We start from the raw sequence: 20,478 nt of genomic DNA on the forward strand, positions 1-20,478 counted from the left end.
TAAAATATCACGTATCTATGTGCTGAAAATGATTGCAAATTATATTTGCATTATGTTTTGACAAAAGAGATGTCTTTCTGCTGGCACACAATAGCAAAAAGGTACCTTAACCCTATTATCACTTAACTGGCATTATTCAATTCGATACACTGCTAAAAACGGATATTCTGTCACAGTTCTAGCAGTGCTGGATGGTAAATAACAAATTATCTGCTTCTCTGTTTTGATTTTAAAGTTAATTTAGGAGTTTAATTTCTGAATATAGAAATTAAGTTGCTTCTGTAGAAACTATTGTATTGACAGTAATATTTAAGAGCAAATACTTTTTTCTGTGCAGTTCCATGTTGGAGGTGTTTCATAGTCATTTTCATTTACTTAAAATATAAAAGCTTTTTTAATAAACTTTTGCATTCCTGACAACATAGAAAGGAAAAAAGTTTCTGAAATCTTACACACATTTCTCACTGCTGCATTTTTATAAATAACAGATACACTTCTGTAACAAACCAGAACCATTTAAACACTGAAACCATTTTAGTGGATTTTACATATTAGGCATAATAAAGTGATTTTCTTCTGAAAGCTTTTCTGATTTTTGTGATGCAGGAGGACACATCTGTGCTGTAATAGTGTGATGGCTCAGGGATAAACATCATCTCTAAGGGAGGGCTGCTGAGGTGTGTGCAGTCTGAACTGCTCCTGAAAATGTTTTTTGTCTTCTGAGGCTCCACTCAGTTAGGTTTCAGGATAATTTATAGTCCTCAGGGCAACTTCACAACAACAACACATGCTCCAGCCCTGCCAATGTTGACAGGCACTTCCTAGAAAGGAAGAGGGAAAAAAAAAAAAAAAAGGAGGAAACAGTTTTAGTAGCGTCTTATAGATAGGACAAGAAGAAATTAATTTCAGGTTAATAGGAAAGCAATTTGTTTATTCAAACTGAGATAATACTTAAAAAAACAGGTTTAACTAAGGTGTGAAAACACAGTTTGGGATTTCTTTGGCAAAATTCTGCAGCCCATGAGTTACAAAGGTGTAGCCTGGTGCTGTTCCCTTGAGGTGGTCCACATCCAGTGTTCCAAAACCACAGACTGTATGGCTGCAAAAGGATCTTGGCAGTCCAAGTATTGATCTCAGCCTGGAGGGCCATAAATATGAAAGTTTCAAGGTGCCTCCAGAAGAAGGTATTGCTGACAAACATGCCAGATCTACCAACAGGGAATTTAAGCACTTCAAACCCAAAGTGGCTTGTGCAATCTGCTTTGCTTGCCCGTGCATTTCCACCACCCCTCAGTCTGAAAAGTTTCTCGTGGTTGTTTCACAGGAGAGGAAACTGATATTTCATCCAAGCCCACCCACAGCATTGCTGCATCCCGACACGCTGTTTTTCACCGGAGCGGCGATAATTCCAGAGTCATTGGGACAGAGTTATTCCTAGCTACAGGAAGAGCCTCTATCATTTGTGAGGCATCGTTTGTGTCCCCGTTACCTCTGTCCACTCGTTGTTCTGAGCATCGTAGGACTCCACGGTGTCCAGGTAGGAGTGACCATCGTAGCCTCCCACTGCGTACAGCCTGTCCCCCAGGGGACAGATCCCAACTGCATCCCGGGGCACGCTCAGAGGGGCCACTGTGGTCCAAGCATCCGTTTTGGGGTCGTACCTAGGAAGTGTGGTGATCAAAATCATCAGAAAAATGCACGGTGGAGGACACGTTTCAAGTTTAAATTGCGGGTGTTCATTTTTCTCCCATGTAGCGGCGCAGGATTTACACCAGGAACGACAGAACTGAGATATGATGGAACAAGGGGAACTGAGATATGATTCAGTTTTTGATTTAGCCACTAGAGGGGCCTTCAAGCACACAGAAAACTACCCTGTTTTCACTTTTTCGTTACAGTCTTCCCATTTCAATGACGTTAAGCCATCAATACATTTTAAATGCAAATGGGACCTACCGAATGATAGCCTGGCCACCAGTTGACTCAACAAAGTTAATTTCAACACATTCTTGTTTTCTTCCTCCATAAAGCTTTTGGTTTTCTGTTTACTGTCAGAATTAATGTTTTCAGAGGAGCTAACTATAAAAGAAGTTAAATATCTTCTGTAGTAGCTCTACATTTCTCACATTAAATGCATGGCAGCATCTTACATTAATATACTAATTTTACTTCTGATCTATTCTAATATAAATTACAGTGAATTCCAGGTAGTTCCTGCTTTATCCCATCTAACTTAGGACAGAATTTGGCTGTTGTGGTTCACAGCAGAGTTTAACAGCCGCTCAGTTTTCCTTTCTTTTCCCCAAATGACAAGACTTTGCGGTATTTCTTATATTTTCACAACTTTTATCAGTATCAGTCAAATTGTTTGAAGAACAACTGAAAAGTATTTCATTCTATAGTACATGGCACAAGCAGCCTAAAACTGAGTTCTGGCACTCGAGAAATAGAAAGGTCACATCTTGAATTTTTCTCAGTACTTCAGTTGCTTTTACCTGGCTCTTGGGTAGCTCAGGCAGAAGGGAGGAATTTGCTGCTGAGGTTTCATTCTTTTGTCATCACAAAAGTATCGGGAATCAGTTATTCCTGCTCAAAATTTTGTTTTAAAAGGGGCAGAATACATTTTACAGACACAACATTCCAGTTGTGAAGAGAATTTATTCTGTAATCCCTTCCTGGATTAGGAAGGAAAAGAAAAAAAGCAAAATAATTTTTTACCTCTCCACACAGTCGGACAGGCGGGAGCAGTGGTTGGAAGCAGGAGCATCATGACCTCCCACGGCGTACAGAAACCCATTGTAGGTGGCCACACCAACACCACCTCTCCTCTTGGACATGGAGGCACACAGACTCCACTTGTTGGTGTGAGGATCAAAACACTCCATGGATTTCAGGCAGGAGCTCCCATCTCGCCCACCAACTGCGTACAGCCTGGGACAACAACCCACAAGCAGGGAAACTATTTCAGTCTTCATCCTCCCCCTAACAGGAATTTTATCTGGCTGACTTCATTCAGACCACGTTAAAAATTGTCATTATGCCTGTTATTTGCTGCCCTCTGGAACTTCCTTTGCTCAAAGACTTTTGTGTGCTACATGAAGTTATATTCCTCTCTCGCAGTGGAGGAAATGTTCAAGCAGCCACATATGAAAGTTAAACTTAAAAATTCACGTCAGGTTCCCTAAATGTGAGCAATAGTAATAGTTGAATTGAAAGATGCTGCTCTATGTTGGAAATGTATGGTAGCATTCCCTGGGACAAGGTTACAGAATATTTGACATTTTATCACATTAAAGGTTTTTCCTGTGCAGTTAACTTTAATAACCTGAATAGATACCAAAACGTATATAAAACATATATTAAATATATTTTCCTCTGAGTCTCTATTTAAGAAAATCTTCTGGACAGAAGGTACCACCTTGTGTCATCTTATCTGTTCAGCCCAAAGGCACTTAGCAAACAACTGGAGATTTAAACAGCTGATATTGGGGGAACTTGTAGGAATAAACTGTGCTAATTCCTGTTAAAAAACATTGGGGCAACTTTTAGGAATAAACTGTGGTAATCCATGTTAAAAACATCAGGGGCTTCTTGTGAATGAATTTTACGAAGTCTGAACTACTTTCTGGTCTCCAGCTAACGGGTGCTGGCTGACTAGGATGGAATGTGATAGAAGATGTCTTCAGGTGTTGAGTGTGCTGGTTTTTCCACGCCATTTCAGACCCTTGTTATTGTTTTCTGCCACGAAACTGAATTAATTTAGTGCAGCTTATTAGAGACCTAGGGAACACATGGACTTGCCCAGAGTAAATCACACAAACCGGATCAGCTAAATTGTCCTTTAGAAGTGCCTGTTTTATTCCAGAGACTTAAAAAGCTTTCAGACTTCTCTGGTGCATATTTTAACTAGAAGATTCTTCTGTTCACCATTAGAATAATAAAAAATCCCCAGCTCTCTCTCTCATAATGTTTGTTCACTTGATAAAATTGAGTTTGGTTGTGCAGTTTGTTGTCTGATCCACACAAAACTTGAGGCTTTGATTTATTTTCTTTTCACATCATGCCATTGATACAGCCTGCTTGTTTACCCAGCTTTCACAGGGCAAAGAAATCTCTGTATACACAAAGTGATTGCTTGGGATCCTTTGTTTTCCATAATATGTCTACAAACACAGCAGTGTTCCCATTCTCTAAGGAAAAGACCAAATTTAGCATTATTGACTGATGTTTTCAATGGACCAAAAGTGTTGCCCCACAAATATGCAAAGGCTTTTCTGGTGGGGTTGAACAGGAAAAAATATGGTGTGATTTAGGGAAACAGGAAAAGGAGAAGCATTCTCTTGGTTGGACTGCAGCAATAGCACTGAGTGATGGACATTTGATCTCCTGGCATGGCAGAAATTACATCACCAGACCAACAGACGTGATTTAAGCCCTGCTGGAGACAGTTTGTATCAGCAATGATTGAGAACAGGGTCAGGATTGGGCTGATTTCCTCTTTGACAAAGTGGTTTCCTGCATGTTGCTGTGGAAGGCACCAGCAGGAGTTTGTGGTGGAGTTTCTGCTGAGAACATTTCCTCTGAGGTACAGCAGGGACCTGGAGAGGCACCTCTGCCTCTCTCGGACTTGTGAGCTACAGTTTGAATCCTGCCTTGTATGAGTGAAAACCTCCTACTTGCATTTAGAAATATCCCTTTGCTGACATCTTTGTTTCTGCATTTTATCCTTCTCTTTCTCAGGAATTTAAAAAGTGGTCTGGGAAGCCAGTGGCAAATGTTCCAGGTAAATGCACTTGTCTGCCTATAACTGAGTGCTTCTAGCCCTTACAAACTAAGAGCTTCCCACAGTTTTGAAGAAGAAATGGTGGCTCAAACCATATTCTCCATAACCCGAGGCCTTTTACAAGGCTTTGATAAGATCTACACAGTTGTCTGCTCCTATGTAAAAGGGCTTGAGTGGCTTTAGCATCTTAGAAGAATGTTTAAATACATCAACACTTGATTTTGTGTATTTAAGCAAGAGATGGAGGGCAGAGCAAATCTGATAGGATAAGATTTATAAGAGGCTGTTTATTCCATACCTAATTAACAAACTCATCTTCTTTCCATTAAACACGCATCTTCAACATTTTAAAAATTGTCTGTGAATTTCTATGAACAAAGGGAAGACTTTGTCTCCATTCACATTGAGTGTCTTTAGATGCAACAGTTTTAAAGTGCAAACACAAAGTTAGAAAAATTTTTAAGTAGCTGATTTTATGTCCCCATGTGTTATATTCTAGGTAAAATTCGTATATGAATGTAATAACATTGCTATAGTTTAAAAAGGCTGAAATGTGTTTAAAACCTTACTGCAAGTTTGAAATCAGTTTACCACACTGCAGAGGAAAGGCTTCCCTTTCATATTTTTACTCATTACATCTTCTCTGTGTTTCCTCAAGGTCATTAATAACCATTAGCCTGAAAACAAAAAATTTAAGAAGCTGCATTTCCAAGGGAGGAAGCAAAAGAGAACCCAGAGAGGGGCTTTCCTGTTGCCTTACTTGCTGTTGAGTGCTGCGACCCCGACGGTGCTCCTTGGGGTGGACATACTGGCCACGTAATTCCACTGCCGTGCCTGCGGGTCCCAGCGCTCCACCGTGTTGAGGTAACTCCACCCATCGTGGCCACCAACTGCATACATTGGTCCTTCAAGCATTGCTACGCCTTGAGAGACAGAATTAGGGACAAATTATCTCCTGGTTTCAGTGGCCGGTTGAGTATTCAATCTGTGTGTTAATTCTCTGTGTGCAGATAAGCAGTTTCGGCTGGTGTTAAACGATCTGAAAGCTGCCTTTTCATTCAGAGGAATAAATAATGATAAACAAGCGCTTCACATACACAGCGCTCTTCTAAATAACCATTATATTTTGCCAAAAGATTAGAGGAAAGCTGCTTTAGTTCTGATGTTCTCTTCTTGGCCTTTATCTCTTTCATTTCTGGTGACCTTGTTCTGAAACGAATTTGAGCTCCTAACAGGGAAAAGATGTTATTCTCCTACAAAAAGGCAAAACTTGAGTCAGGCAATGAAAAATATGCCCAAACCAACAACCTCTCCTAATTCTGAGCCAACTGAAGCTCTGTAGTGCTGCCAGCAGGAAGCCTGGGTGGGTGGGTAGCTGGCTGTCCTTACCAGCTAAAGCACCACAACATTTTAATGCCTTTTGGATGAGAGCTGGCTCCTATCTGCTGTCCTTGAGGCACAGGAGAGCCAACTTGGCTGTCACTGCAAAGCTCTGTGTGGACAAATCCTGGGCCATTGTGCTTCTCCAGAGAAAGGCTTTGGTGCCTTCCCTTTGAGAGCTGCTGCTGCTCTTTGTTCCCTTTGGTAGGTGAGGCAAAATGTTTAAATCCAGCTGCTTAAAAGTTTTCTACATCTGTCTTTCAGGCCTAAATATATGCGGCCTGATTTCTTCAAAAGCACCAAATCTCCACTGAAGCTAATAGCAGCTGTAAGTGTGAGGCAAACCAGGCACAGATTGAAGCCAAACTTTGGGCACTCAAATTTATGGCTGTGACCTATTTGTTGGGGAGAATTATGCCCCTGCAGTCAGGAATTATAGATTTCAAAGACAGTTATTTCATCTGTTTAGTCCTCTTCCAATTTGCCACCTACTAGTATTTGATTTTATCAATTTTGTGTTCTAACTGGTAAGAGCCATACACTACCCTTTGTCTACCATACAGGGGAGAAGGTGACACAGGCCACGAAGGTCTGCCAAATAATTCTGCATCAATCTTCCTCTATTATCCATAAAAATATTCCATGTAATTTGAACTTACTGATGACTTCAAGTAATACTTGTTTCTGTAACTTAAGGGAAGCCAGCTTTTTCATAAGGTCTGGGATATATAAATTGTTCAGTAATCATCATATTCCCTCTGTTACAATCTACGCATCTGTAAACTTTGCCTTATTTTTAATAGTCCTGGAAAGAAATTCTAGACTTCACATTCAAATTATTCCTTCAGTGTGAATAATATTAAGGATTATTATGCAGTAAAAAAACCATAGATACTAAGCCATGGCAGAGCTCTATAAAATTTCTTGTAATTGCAACATTAGAACTGGTAAAGTTGTGCTTATTTCCACACACTGTTTTCTTCAGTGTGGGTAATGCCCTAAATTGAAATACAGAGGTGATTGATACCTCTGGTTTTAATCTATCATTTATTAAAAAAAAAATAAATAAAATCAGATTATTATTGTATTGTAAATGTATCCCTTAACCACTAAATCATGAGTGATGAGTTGATTATGTTCACTACAGCTTATAGTTTGGAATTTCCTACAAGCAAAATGAACTCTGGAAGACCAGTGCTAGTTAAGTGAATACTAAAAAAATCATAAAATCATGGCAATAGGCAAATCTCTCTTCAAAAAATATCTTCTACAAATATTGCTCCATGTCACCAAATGCTGTTAAAAGTTTCCTCAGCAGTGTTTGAGTCAATCAAACCTGTCTTGGGGTATAATGCAAGATTCCCATCTGTTGAAGCTGATTGAAGAGGTGTTTTTCTTTATCTCATAACTTGGGGAGAGGGGCCGGGTGTGTTCTGTCACTGGGCAGCTGTTAAACCAGCTGGGGCAGTGTTCTTTATCCCTTCCAGGACCCATCCTCCCTGCAGGGGTATCTGCTGTTCATGGGCCATCCAGGCTCACTGCAGGGCTGAGACAATTCCAGCATCCCATTGGGAGAGGCTCCACCCAGGGGGAGGAGCCCAGCATTCCCACCTGGATCACCCCTGGGATTCAGAACACCATGACAGCCTGTCTGCACTGGATTCCCAGAGGAGACCAGACCCAGCTCAGCACCACTGGACCTTCTCCAGGATCATCTCTGCTCCAACAGAACCACATCTGTCACTGCAGGAGGGCTGGATTGGACTGACACCAACACCCTGACCAACAGGGTCAGCTCCTGTTCTGACTCTGGCAGGATCTCTAGGATTTCGGTTTTTGTTGTTGCTGTTTGCTTGCTTTTTTGTACTACTACATTTGTACTTTTAATATTCCTAGCAAAGAACTGTTACTCCTATTCCTAATCTTTGCCTGAAAGCCCCTTAATTTCAAAATTATAATAATTCAGAGGGAGAGGGTTTTACATTCTCCATTCCAAGGGGAGCTCCAGCTTTTCCCTGGCAGACACTTGTCTTCCCAAACTAAGACAAAACCCCATCTGTGTGTGCTGGGAGGCGTTCTGCAGGGGCAGAGCCCCTCTTACCCAGGCCATGCCTGTGTGTTGACATTGGAGGCATCACAGTCCAAGCCTTGGTGACAGGGTTGAAGCACTCGACGATGTTGGAGGTTTTGAGCCCATCCCTGCCCCCCACAATGTAGAGCTTGTTGTCAATCACTGCAACCCCAAACTGCAGCCGCCGGCCGTTCATGGTCCCAATCTGGACCCAGCTGTTGGTCCTGAGGTCATATTTCTCAATGGTGGTGGTGCCTGTGAAAAACAGAGACAGCCATGGAGGGAGCAGTAGCCAGCAGCCAGCTCAAAACACGACTGAATTATAAAAGTCATACATTGAAGTTTTGTGTGTGAGATTTGGCTGTGAACTTCAGTTCTTGTGTGAACCTAGTGAGAAAGCTGCATTAATTACATACGTGATGGGCAAGTCTATGAGAATGTGCTGGTGGCAAGAAAAGTCTCAGAGGTGACTTTATCACCCTCTACAGCTCTCTGGAAGGTGGCTGAGGTTAGGTGGGGGTTGGTCTCTTTCTCCAGGCAGTAACTGACAGAATGAGAAGACACAATCTTAAGCTACACCAAGGGAAATATAGGCTGGGTATCAGGAAAAAGTTATTTACAGAAAGAGTAATAATATTGGAATGGCCTGCCTGGGGCAGTGGTGGATTCACTACCTCTGGATGTGTTTAAGAAAAGAGTAGATGTGACACTTAGTGTCATGGTTTAGTTGAGGTCAGGGTAGGACTGAACTTTATGATTTTGGAGGTCTGTACCAACCTAATGATTCTGTGATTCTGTTAAATGGAGAATCAAGTTGAGGCAATTTTTGTAGCACTGCAAATTTTGGAGGTAAGTTAAATCTGTTACTTAAATACCATGACAGTAGGGAGTTTGTGGGGTTTGTTTTGAGGTTTCTTTATTTTCCTTATGAATACAGCACCTCACAACAATCTACTCTTCAACCATGTTTGTGCCTAAAGCATTAATGATATTAAAAGCAAATTCCGTATCCCTGTCTGAGAAACTAGACAAGCACCATCAGGAACCCTGTGGATATTTTTACTTTTAGGAGGGAGTCAGGCAGGAGACAGGGCTGTGTGTGAGTGCAGATCTGGTTCCCACAGGTATCTTTTCTGATGCTCACTGTGCAGCAGCCCTGCAGAAGCTGCTGCTGTAACACATCAGCCACATTTCCTATTTTTTTTTCCCCAGGTCACTGGACCTCCAGTAATGTTTTTACTGAAACTCTTCAAAAGGCATGAGCTTTCTGCCATTCAGCACTGACACTTCTCCACACACTGGCTCCCATCCTCACTCAGGTGCATAATTGCTCCTCTGAGAGCTGCTAAGCACAGCGAGGGCACGGCTCACTAAGATCCAAGGCAAAATTGCCAGTGCACCCTGGAGCTCAAACTCAGCTCAGTCAAAGGCAGCCAGATGAGGAAAACAGAGCCAATTTCTTGTTCCTTGACTGGGATTTGAGACCAGACAAGTGGTGTTTTGAAGATAACAACAGAGAGTTTGTGGCTAAGAAATTATTTTTACAACAGGAAAACTACCATGCAATAAAGCAGAAAAGAAAGATAGGATATGGATTAGAGATCTGTTAGGGATCACCTGAGGTACTCCAGAAATTCAGTGAAATAAGAGTTTATCTCACAATATCTTTTCTTTTATCTGTATGTATTTCCACAAGCATATGAAGGGAAAGAAACTACCAGCTCCATCAGCAATAAAAGACAGAAACTGCTTTCTCCCCTTTATTCAGAGCAGCTGGGTTTCTTTGCCTGTTCTTTCCATCTTGTTATTCTGTTTGCTGCTCTTTGCTTTGATTCTTTCTCATTTATTCTATGCTAATATGTGAGTGCCCCAAAGTTCTCCACTTCAAAGGAAATCTCTCACACTAACTACAACACAGGGAAAATGCAGTCAGGTTTAAGTGTGTTCAGTACAGCCCTTTGGGCTGTAATTTTTACAGAGGCTGGAAGATCTGAAAGTCGCAAAACTTGACGTGGTTTAGGCACATTCCCATTTTTTCAATATTCCAGCCCCAAAGTACCTCTTTGATCTTCTTTTGATCACTGGAATTAGAGATTTGTCTTCATATTCCACCTGAGATAAGCACAAAGGCAAACCTGGCGTTGCCTGAGACACCAAGCCTGGTGTCTGCCTTTATCACAGGCAGTGTGTTATTGCCAGAGGTGGGAGTCACTGCCTCCTCAGAGCTGTTCCTCCAGTGCATCCTGGTCTCTTTCTGCTGTTCCTTTATCTCCCGATCCAGCCCAGGCTCCAAATCTGAGTCAGAGCTGTGGAGGACAGCAGGGAGGAGCAGAAGTGCTGTTCTTCTTACCCATCAAAAGGGAAAAGCTCAAACAATTGGCGTCACTCCAAGGGAAGAAGCAAGAGAGGCACCAACAGGAAGTGCAGATGTTGACTGAAACAGTCCCTTCTTTGCATAACCTTTACTAGGAAAAAAATTATTGGAAAACTGTATTCTTATTTCAGGGGAAGATAGTTTAAAGATTACCTGGTTGTCTGATATAATTCATAAATTCTCAGTATCGCTAATGAATCTACTTAATTGCAACAGATTAACTCCAATTTGCTAAATTGTCCTAGGAGTGAGTGTTTCCATGTTGTGCTGGAGATAAATGTGTGTTCTGCACTTGATTTGATTGCACAGAGATAGGGAGGTAGCTCTGCAAGGTCTCTCATATGGGGAAAAAAATCAGTCGTCAGCAGCTTTTTGTAAACCATGAAATGGATTATCTTCTTTGTGATTCTATTAAAAGTGAACTCACACAGCTTAAAGTAATTCTGTGCAGCAAGTCGCAAGACTTTAAACTAATTAGAGTTCTCTGGCTCCAAGCTGTGGGTTTGAAGTTGAGGTTCCTGGAGAAAATGATTTAATATTCTGCCTCCTAAATAGAATAGTGCAATGTTTAAAGCTGTAACCTGATTGCAGTAGTGAAAATCAAATAATAGAAACTGGAATATGTTTATAATAATTAACTTTAAACTAAAAACCTGAAAAAAACCCTATGTATGAAGTCTTAAAAAAAATCTGTGCTCATGAAAAAACCAAATCTTTCAACCTGAAATGTTATAATAATGATTTATAAACATTAGGTAAGAGTTCTCTGTAGTTCACTGATGCTTTTTTGGTTTTATTTTTCTGCTTCTTTGAAATCTTAGCTTTCTTACTTTGTCAGAATAGAGACCACAAGTTTCAATATTAAACAAATCTTGAGACTTTTTAAGTATCTACTTTTCCTTCTGATTTGTAAATTCTACTATATTTTTGCAAAAATTTATACTGTATAATTTTTAAAATCACCATATGAATCAAACTTCTTTAGTGTGCACCTAAATATTGCTATATTGTTTACCAATATGATTCTAGCAAGAAGAAAGAATTCCTGACACATAGGATTCTGTTCTTTGATTTGCTTTTTCTTATTTTTTTATTCCTAAATTGATATTTTCCCATGGGAAACATTTAAATAAATGTCACATATTCCCTGAATGTCAAGGATACAATTAATCAGTGCAATCAAATGACCTTGTGGGTTTACCTTTAGTGGCATCCATGCCTCCCACAGCATAAAGGGCACCCACTGTGGATTTCCTGGGCTTGGTTCTAGGGCTTTGCATCATGGAACGTCTCTCTGGCAGCAGGTGGTACTTCATGGCCTCCATGAGAAGTTTCTGACACTCAAGGTCATCTGCAAACATTGGGCTGTTTTCTAGATCAGCCAGCAGCTAAGAAATGGAAAAAAAAATCATCTTGATGTATAACTAAATCATTAAAATTGCATGTACTTGAATAATTGAAGTGTTTGTAGCTACAAACCCTCATTTTAAGCTCGCCACTCACTTGTGCTTTGCTGAGAACTCTGCTTTAATGCAGGCAAAACTATATAAAGGTGGAGGGGAAAAGTCTAGGAGTGTGATGGCTTTGATTAATTTTTTTCCTACCTCTTTCTTTTAACTTTTAATAAAGGTTCAAATTGTACCCTCCATGCTAAACTCTGTATGGGAGTCAATAAATCTACCACAGAGTACTGGACACCTCTGTGAATACTAGAAAATATTATATGTATTTCTAACATAATTGTAATTAAATGTAATTCAAATGTATTTCAAGGGTGTATAGTGTATAGTAGTGTATAAAATAACTTTTATAAGTTATTCAAGGCAGAATATTTGCAGCATCAGTCACATAGATTCATAAAGTGTCCTGACTGACAGTCTTGATATTCTATATCCAATTCTGAGGAGATATAAAGATTCCTCTATGATACAGACAGAGTAGCATCACCTTTCTGTGAAATAAGATGTCCAGGTCTGGATCTTGATGGATGAATTATCCCTTTCAGAATTAAGGGACAAGTAATGCCAGTGCCCAGAATTTAGGCCTTTTTTACATTTGTCTACTTTTTTTAGCAATAAAGAGAGAAGCATTGCGGGTTATCTGTCCTGCAGTTTGGTAAATCCAAGGAAATATCTTTGCATGGTGTCTAAATTTCTGTGCTGTTGGAGGAGAACTATTACAACCCAACAAAGGAACACATGGCTTTTGGAATAGACTGATATTTTTTAGAGGTGATTCTGAGCCTAGTAATTACAATGGCACTTGGTGATTTATTTCCATCTGTGTTTAAAAACAATGAATATATGTACTATATAATTTAAAAAAATAATAAAAAGAGTGAAAAAATACCATAACCTCCGACCAAAACCAGAACCATTCCACAAAACTCTCCTCTCTGCCTAAAGGATGCTCAAAGACAAGCATTTCAGCTGGCAGAACTCCCTGTTGGCCCTTCATGTCCGTACCTGGGGTGGCAGCAGGGGCAGTCTGATGTAGGAGAGGAGCATCCCCAGGTCCCTCTGTCGGTTTTGCAGGTCGTGCCTCACCCACAACATCAGGGCCTGGAAAATTGCCTCCTCATCCGGCACGTTGATGTCGTCGCTAGACAAGAGCTTGGCAATTTCATTAGCTGGGAGCAAAAGAAATTCCTGGTTTTTTATTACCTCTATGAAGTGTTCCTAAAAACAAAAGAAGATTTCAGTGCGCCGGTGATTTTCACAAGTAGAAACAGCTTTTTTTTTTCTTAAATAATGCAGTCTTTGTGAATGTTTCATTCCTGGTCAGTGCCACGATGCAGGGAAATGCTGTGGGGTATTCTAAAGATCACTGAATGTCCTTCTACCATTTAAGGGAGGTTTTGGTTGCTTTTTGCTGCCCTACTCTTGCAGAACTGAGGGATAATGCTCATCTTCACACCACCAAGCTACACATGTCTTTTTCAGGCCTCTTGTCAGTCTGTGCTGGCTTAGGGATTTGCCACTGGCACTTTTGTTCCTCAGTGTTTGATAGAAATAGTATTTGAAGATACAATGTGCGTTTGAGAAATGCCAAGTGGGCATTCAAATAAAATGTGTCCCTTCTGTTGCGGATTCAAGGGTTTTGAGCCAATTACACCAAAACCTTCCAATCCTTTTGCAATGAGCTGTGCCAGCTGTTGGCTGTATGACTCTGCTCCTAGGGCAAGAAAATGCAGCAAAGGAAATTCATCTCACTTTTCTAACAGCATTATTTGGGCAATACAAAGTTGGACAAATCCCATCGAAGGGTTCTCAGCCTTTTAGATACTGCTGTGATAAAACTCTCCAACTCCAGAAGCGACCACTTGTATTAAATACCAGAGTCTTTCATAGAATTACTTTTCATTTAAAAATATTATACAATTGAGTTCAACAAAATCAGAGTTGATATTGATATATATGACATCAAGATATATATTATCTCTTTCCTCATCAAATTCCAAAGAAAAAAGAAAGTTGGCGAAGACAGAGAGGGGGTTATATTACTTGCAAAGAGATGCATGTAGGAATTCAGGATTGCATTTGAAACAGAATTTCTATTTCTGTTTCTAAAATTAATATATCATTTTTAGGAACCAGATTGAAATGGAGCAGGTGAAAAAATTTTAGCAGCTGATATTTTATTGTGTGCTTTCAACAGCTCTTTTGCTTTCTGTAACTCTTTTCAAATGTAGCCAGGATGCAAATACAGAAGTATCAGTGATTAAAGGAGATGTCAACTTTGGTCTGTTATGCATATCCTGCTTTAATATTTGTGACATTCAGAGAACAGGGACAGGAAGGCCAGTCCACTTCTAGCTACAAATATAGCACAAGTTGTTTATCAGAACAAGCTTTATCTGCACGAAAAGACACCAGGCAGGAAATTGTTAATACTCTGCCCCAGTGGCCAAAATGTTGAAGATCCCCATTGTGTCTGGTTTTATTGAATGGGACTGGTGTTTACAGCACATCTGAAAATGTATTGGACTCTATATTTAGAGGACAACTTTCTGGTCTTTCCCCTAAGTTACACATTTTCACCAACATGAAAGAAACCTGAGTGTTTGACTTATCTCCTTCCACAATTTTTATGTGTTTATACATTGTTATGATCTGTTCTCCAAAGGTTTTTTTGTAATATCACTGCAAGGGTTTGAAGCAGAATTTTATTTCCTTTTCTCTTTCTAAGCTGCCAGTAGCAAACGTGGTGGGTGGGTTTTTGCTCCAGGTCCTGTTTCATGGCAGATTTTCTGTTCCATGCAAGAACAGGAGGTGGTTCTAGACGTGGTAGAAGTTGTTTTCAAATAAAATAGTATAAACTCGTGCCCAGTGCTGCTGAGTGTCATACAGTCATCATGATCCTTTATTTTAGGAAGTTCCTAATGGCTCAACTCTCAAATCTGTGACATGTTAAATATCATAATATTTAATTATGATAATTAAATATCATATTATATAAATTAAGCATAATATTATTTTGAAATAACCAAAAAGTAATGAAAGTTTAACTCCTGGGAAAGAGTGGAGGATTCAAATGGTTCAAAAAGCCATAGATAAAAATTGTTGTCATGATCTCTGTTGTTTATTGCCTCAACATCTCTCAATGTCATAAAATCATAAATGCAACCATATGATTTTATTTCAGTTTTGCAGAAATCTGAACCATAAAATTAAATGCCTGAAGCTGCCCCCCACGTTCTTGCACTGGTGGGAGGCAAGAGGCAACAGTAGAGGGGGGAGGGACTTCCTGATTTTTGGATTAATATAAAAATGTTTGGAGCAGCAAGGACAACACTATTTTATACAGGCTGAGCAAACCTCTATCTTAGATGCCCCATTTCAGACTCTGAAATTTAAAGTGGATGTAATTGCTGCTAAACAAACCAGTGATTGCTGTGACAGGGAGGAGGAGCACATGCCACTCTCACCTCTTTCAGCAGGTGGACATGCACAATCCCTTGCTGGAGGGTTCTCAGCATTATGAAGCCCCTAAACTAGTTCTGACATCCTCCTCTAATATTGCAAGCATAAAGCTGCCATGGGTCTCCTAACAAGTAGTTCTTTTTATATCTATTTAGCTGTAGCAGTTGCCGTTCTGTTTGTGTCTTAAGCTGTGATAGCACATCTCGTTGCCCTGAATATTTATCCCTCAATTTGGTTTCACAGCAAGTTATCTCGCTTCTCCGTTTCCCATGCTCTGAATATTCATTTCTTGCTTTGAGCCAGAGGAGGATTATTTTCCAGTCAGGGACGTGATTCTTTTTAGCATTCCAAATCTTTCCAATGCGTTCTTTATTTTGACTCTTTTTATGCGTGCCCCACCTCAAAATCAGCTTCAGAGTTTTCTTTGTGTGGAATCAAAGGCGTAAGGTTGGCCCATTGCTGTTTGTCCCTAGACCTGAGCCGTGCTAATGCCCTATTACATTTTTTGGCAGGGGTAGGTACCACTCGTGCTGCAAATTCAAGTTCACTGAGGACGCCTTTCCACAAGGCAAAACTCTGAGGCAGGGAACAACAGAAATCAACACTTCTGCATGTAACTGTGACTGCAGAGGTGCCAGCTGTTCACCTTACCATGGTGTACATGTGGGCAACCTTCAGGAGCTCCGTGCAGCCCTGGGCGTCCCCAAAGGAGCGGATCCCCAAACAGTTGGAAGGGTGGAGCTGCTTCATGAGGAAGTTGCAGCACACCTCGATGACCTGGGAGAGCTGCAGAAGGCATGCAGCAGCCAGTAAACTCTCTATAGTGTCTTCCTTTAACTCGAGGATACCTGAGTTTTCATTTAGAGGAAAAAAAAATTTTAAAAAAGTTATAAGTAATTTCCTTTGTATTTTCATAATTTAAAAGTTTGTCATTACTTGGCTTTTCTTTGAGATGTCCTGTGCTTCACAATTTCATTTTCCTTTCTTTAAAGGAAAGAAGGAATCTTTAAAGCGATGTCTTAACTTACAGGATTTGGTGGATTCTGAACACAATGATTGGGATATTTTTATTGGAACTTTAACAGCTTTAGATCCCATCTGGATGGTTAAAAAAAAAAAAAAAAATTGTAATTAGGGAAGAAACCTTTCCCAAAACACGGCTTTGGGTAACCTGGCCTTGTGGAAGGTGTCGGGGTTGGAGGCTGGTGGTTTTTGAACTCCATTCCAACCCAGAGGATGAAAATTAATATATTAATTATTAAAAATACATAGACTATTATTTTATGTTATATTATATTATATAGCATAGCATAGCATAGCATAGGCTTTTCACAAATATTAAGATAAATGCTATATGTATAATGTTGGAATAACTTCGCTATATGAATATAATTTTTATTTTTGCTATTAACAAGCCTTAAAAATAGTAGTGGGATAGCTGATATACAGTTATGCTTGTAATTGAACTGTCTGCTTAGTTAAGATAAACATCCAGTGAACATATGATGAGAACCTTGCTGCTGACATGTTAACTATCAGCACCTACTGTCTGAAGAAAATATGGACCAAAGCCCAAACTAGAAGTGATAATGAAAGAGGACCAAAACCACAGCCAAGAAACACATATGCTCTAAAAAGATGGACCCAAGGAGGGGCCATGAAAATAGTTCCTTGGAGATGTAAACTAGTTTGTGGAAAAGTATGAATATGCATAAGGGTCTATGAATATGCAACAGGCTGATATAATGGAAAAGGTATTTAAGGAGTATCTCCAAAGGTGATAGGCGTGCTCTTAGCTGAATGCCAAGCACCCAACCATTTACCCCTTTGCTTTATTTCTATTTCCTATTATCTTTTTATTAAATCTTTTTTAAAATCTTTTAAATCTTATCTGGTGTTGTGGTGTGTTTTATGTAGAATAATTTGCTTTGTCCCCCGCTGCATTGTTGCTTCAGCCCTAAGTTGTATCCTCCCACCTAGATGTCCATCTAGCCCTAGACCTGCCCCTTGATCCATATTGTTCCTTGCCCCTCCTCCTGCTGAGTTGTGAATCCTGCCTTGTCCCAACCCCCAACTCTGGAAAACCCCTGGGAACCCCTATTCCTTGAAGCCCCATTGGTTTGTTTGGACTCTTCCCCTCCCCCTGGGCCTCCTCATTGGTTTAGGTATTGTAAGCCCCGCCCTGCGCTCCTCCCCAGTCTTCTCCCTGTTGGTTAAACATTTGTACCTGCCCCTAGATCCTCCTCCATATAAAAGTCCCTGCACACCAGGGCTCAGTGTCTTTCCTCCCTGGACCCTCCTTGGGAATAAACCACCTTGGGATCCATACGGAAGGTCTCTCCCTCATTCTTGCCTCTGCCTTTGTTGCTTCAGCACACCACTGTGCCATGGAGAGCAACCCTTGTTCTGCTGCTACCCAGATCACTCTCGGAGCTAGCAGGCAATTCCAACACCGCATCTGACGGGAAATTAAACCTCGTTTTTCACATTATTGAACAAATATATAATGTTTGTAAGAAAAACTTAGTGTGAGGAGCTGGTAAGCAGCACTGGGGGCAGGGTTACCTGTGTAGGCGTAGCGCACCAGCGCCTTCAGCGCCTCGGGATCCACTCCCTCCATCTTGATCTCCTCCTGCTTTGCTTCCCGCACGTCGTTGGTGAACATCGCAGCAAAGTAATCAGAAACCGCGCTGAGAACCAGCCTGCAGGGGAGGCAGTGTGAGCAGGACAGAAAATTAACCTCATCTCCTGCATTGTATCCCCACGCCCAAGCAAACGATTCCATTTTGGGAAAGGGGTTTCAGTGTCACCCCTGGCTTTTAAGGAAGAAGCGCCAGAACTTTCTGTCCTTTGCCCTCAGTAATTGGCCCAGTGCCAGCACAGGGGTACAGATTGGATCTTTGAAATGTACTCCAAAACTTGTAGCTGTTTGTATTGGGCAGCAAGCTAAAAAACCCTTCTAAATCATTGAGTACGTGAGAAAGAGTGCAGAGGTGTTCAGGGCATTTTCCAGTGTGTCTTGGCAGGTGCAAAAGGACTTCCTTGCGCTGTGCATGCCTTTCGCTTTTTTTGTGTATCTTTTCTTATTTTCTACCCTAATTAAAATCTTTTTTGCTTTTTCAAAGCACATCTGACCAAGCCTTCTCACAATTATTTTAAAGCCGTTTCTGGGAGGTTGCAGGTCAGCCCTCAGAGCTTGATACACCTTTGTGGGGCTTTTAACATGCTGGCCACCACACAGCCTGTATCACTCATCCTCTCAGTGCCAGGCAGAAAATCCACCATTATTATATTATAAATTGTGGGTACAATAGAAACGATTAGCACAGGATTCAAATCTTGCAGCAGTGAGCAGTGAACTTAAAAGAGTAATTAGTAATCTAATTTTCTCCCAGAGTGCTTATCTGGGCCTCGCTGATCTTGCTATAGTTTGACAGCAGCAAGGAGAGAGGGTGGACAGCACCAGTGGTTTGCATTTGAATTTCATTGTGCTTAAAATAACACATATGAAAGGTTGATCACATGATTTTATTCCACGTTAGCTGGAGTCCTAATTACAGCAACTCTTCATTCATAACTAACCAAGGTATTCATACACTGAGGCAGCCTTTTTGGCAATCCCAGGCATAAAGGATCCTGGGAACTGTACCTGTGGGCCGGAATCTTTTGGTCTCCAGCGATGAGGAGCACGTCACAGAGCTGCTTCTGCTGCAGGTAATTCTCCATTTTGCGGAAGGTTTGCTCCGCGTGGTTGGTGGACTGGAAATACTCATCAGAGCCATTGGTGCCCATCCCAAGGGAGCTGCTGGTGGTGGACAGCCTGCCAGGGACAGAGGCAGTGATTAACATAGCCTTAGAAATTCATTGTAAATGCTGATTATGTTGATATTTTTTCCTGTTCAAAAGGCGGCACAGAATTTTTTTAAAATTATAGAAGCCCCACAATCCTGGTCTTACCATTCCTTCTTCTGGCTTTTTCTCTTTGGTATCTGGAAGTTTTCATTCATAAACCTGCATATAAATTGTACTAGACTGCAGTTGTGTAGGGTCGGTGGTGCTACTGATGTGTCTGCTTCCATCAATTTTGAGTGGATGGACTGTTGGCACAGCACTGACGTGATCAGTGCTGCTTCCTGAGGACTCACAAACAGAATTCATAAAAAAAACCCCTATTTTCCTGTGAGACTGACAGCTAAAGTACCTCTTGGTATGAAATGCTGGATATCACATCTTTAGGTCTTATATCTGATCTCTTCTTACTTTGTCAGTTAAATTACTTGACTCAGTAGTAATGAATCCAAAGACAGCTTAATGAGCACTATGTAATTGTAGAGAAATTTCCAAATTAAAAGCTTGTGGAACCTGTATATTACATGGCCTTTAGAATCTGAATGCAAATAATGGAGACAAATTAATTTCTTTGCCTTTCATGGAAATGTACAATATAAATATATTCCTCCCAATTCAGAATTCTGTTAGTCTTCCCACTTAGAAAAAACCCATATTGTTTTTTTGAAACATCATTTCTTACAGCCTTTAAAAATGGATTTTGATGTAGATTGAGATACTTTTCTGACACTCCCTAAGAAAAATCTTTATTTTTCTATTCTTCTGTTTTTAGTAAATAATAATGCATTTGTTGATATAAATGTATATCACACAGCTTGAAAATGCTGTAATATTTAAGACTATTTTAGCTAGAGATTCTTTGGAAAAGCATTTTCTCAGTTTAATATAATATTTTTAAGGATATATAGCACCTGTTGTTTTAAATTTCCAAGCCCAACAGGGAAATAATGACAGCTGGTTGACTAAATTTCCTGGTTGTCTTTGATATTGTTAATGCAAATTCATAAATGATTAGGAGAGATTTCATGAAGATCTCTTCATGAAATTAGCATATTAAATTTAGCAGAATATTGGATTACATCCACAATTTAACATCTAG

At 40.3% G+C, this 20,478-nt stretch overlaps 1 protein-coding gene across 1 annotated transcript in view; it reads right to left on the bottom strand.

The window, feature by feature from the left end:
• Positions 1 to 610: 610 nt before the first annotated feature.
• The window catches only part of KLHL4 (kelch like family member 4), a 36,524-nt gene continuing 16,656 nt past the window's right edge, over positions 611 to 20,478 (bottom strand). The window contains exons 2-11 of the mRNA XM_066338478.1: positions 19,180 to 19,350; positions 18,096 to 18,232; positions 16,182 to 16,378; positions 13,074 to 13,286; positions 11,810 to 11,996; positions 8,265 to 8,489; positions 5,544 to 5,706; positions 2,719 to 2,931; positions 1,490 to 1,661; positions 611 to 821 (exon numbers count right to left, since the gene is read on the bottom strand). Coding sequence (XP_066194575.1) covers positions 762 to 821; positions 1,490 to 1,661; positions 2,719 to 2,931; positions 5,544 to 5,706; positions 8,265 to 8,489; positions 11,810 to 11,996; positions 13,074 to 13,286; positions 16,182 to 16,378; positions 18,096 to 18,232; positions 19,180 to 19,350 — 1,738 coding nt within the window. The 3' untranslated portion in view covers positions 611 to 761. The remainder of the gene's footprint in view (positions 822 to 1,489; positions 1,662 to 2,718; positions 2,932 to 5,543; positions 5,707 to 8,264; positions 8,490 to 11,809; positions 11,997 to 13,073; positions 13,287 to 16,181; positions 16,379 to 18,095; positions 18,233 to 19,179; positions 19,351 to 20,478) is intronic.

Source organism: Sylvia atricapilla, chromosome Z (genome assembly GCF_009819655.1).
Source record: "Sylvia atricapilla isolate bSylAtr1 chromosome Z, bSylAtr1.pri, whole genome shotgun sequence".
In the NCBI taxonomy this organism is placed as follows: Eukaryota; Metazoa; Chordata; class Aves; order Passeriformes; family Sylviidae; genus Sylvia; species Sylvia atricapilla.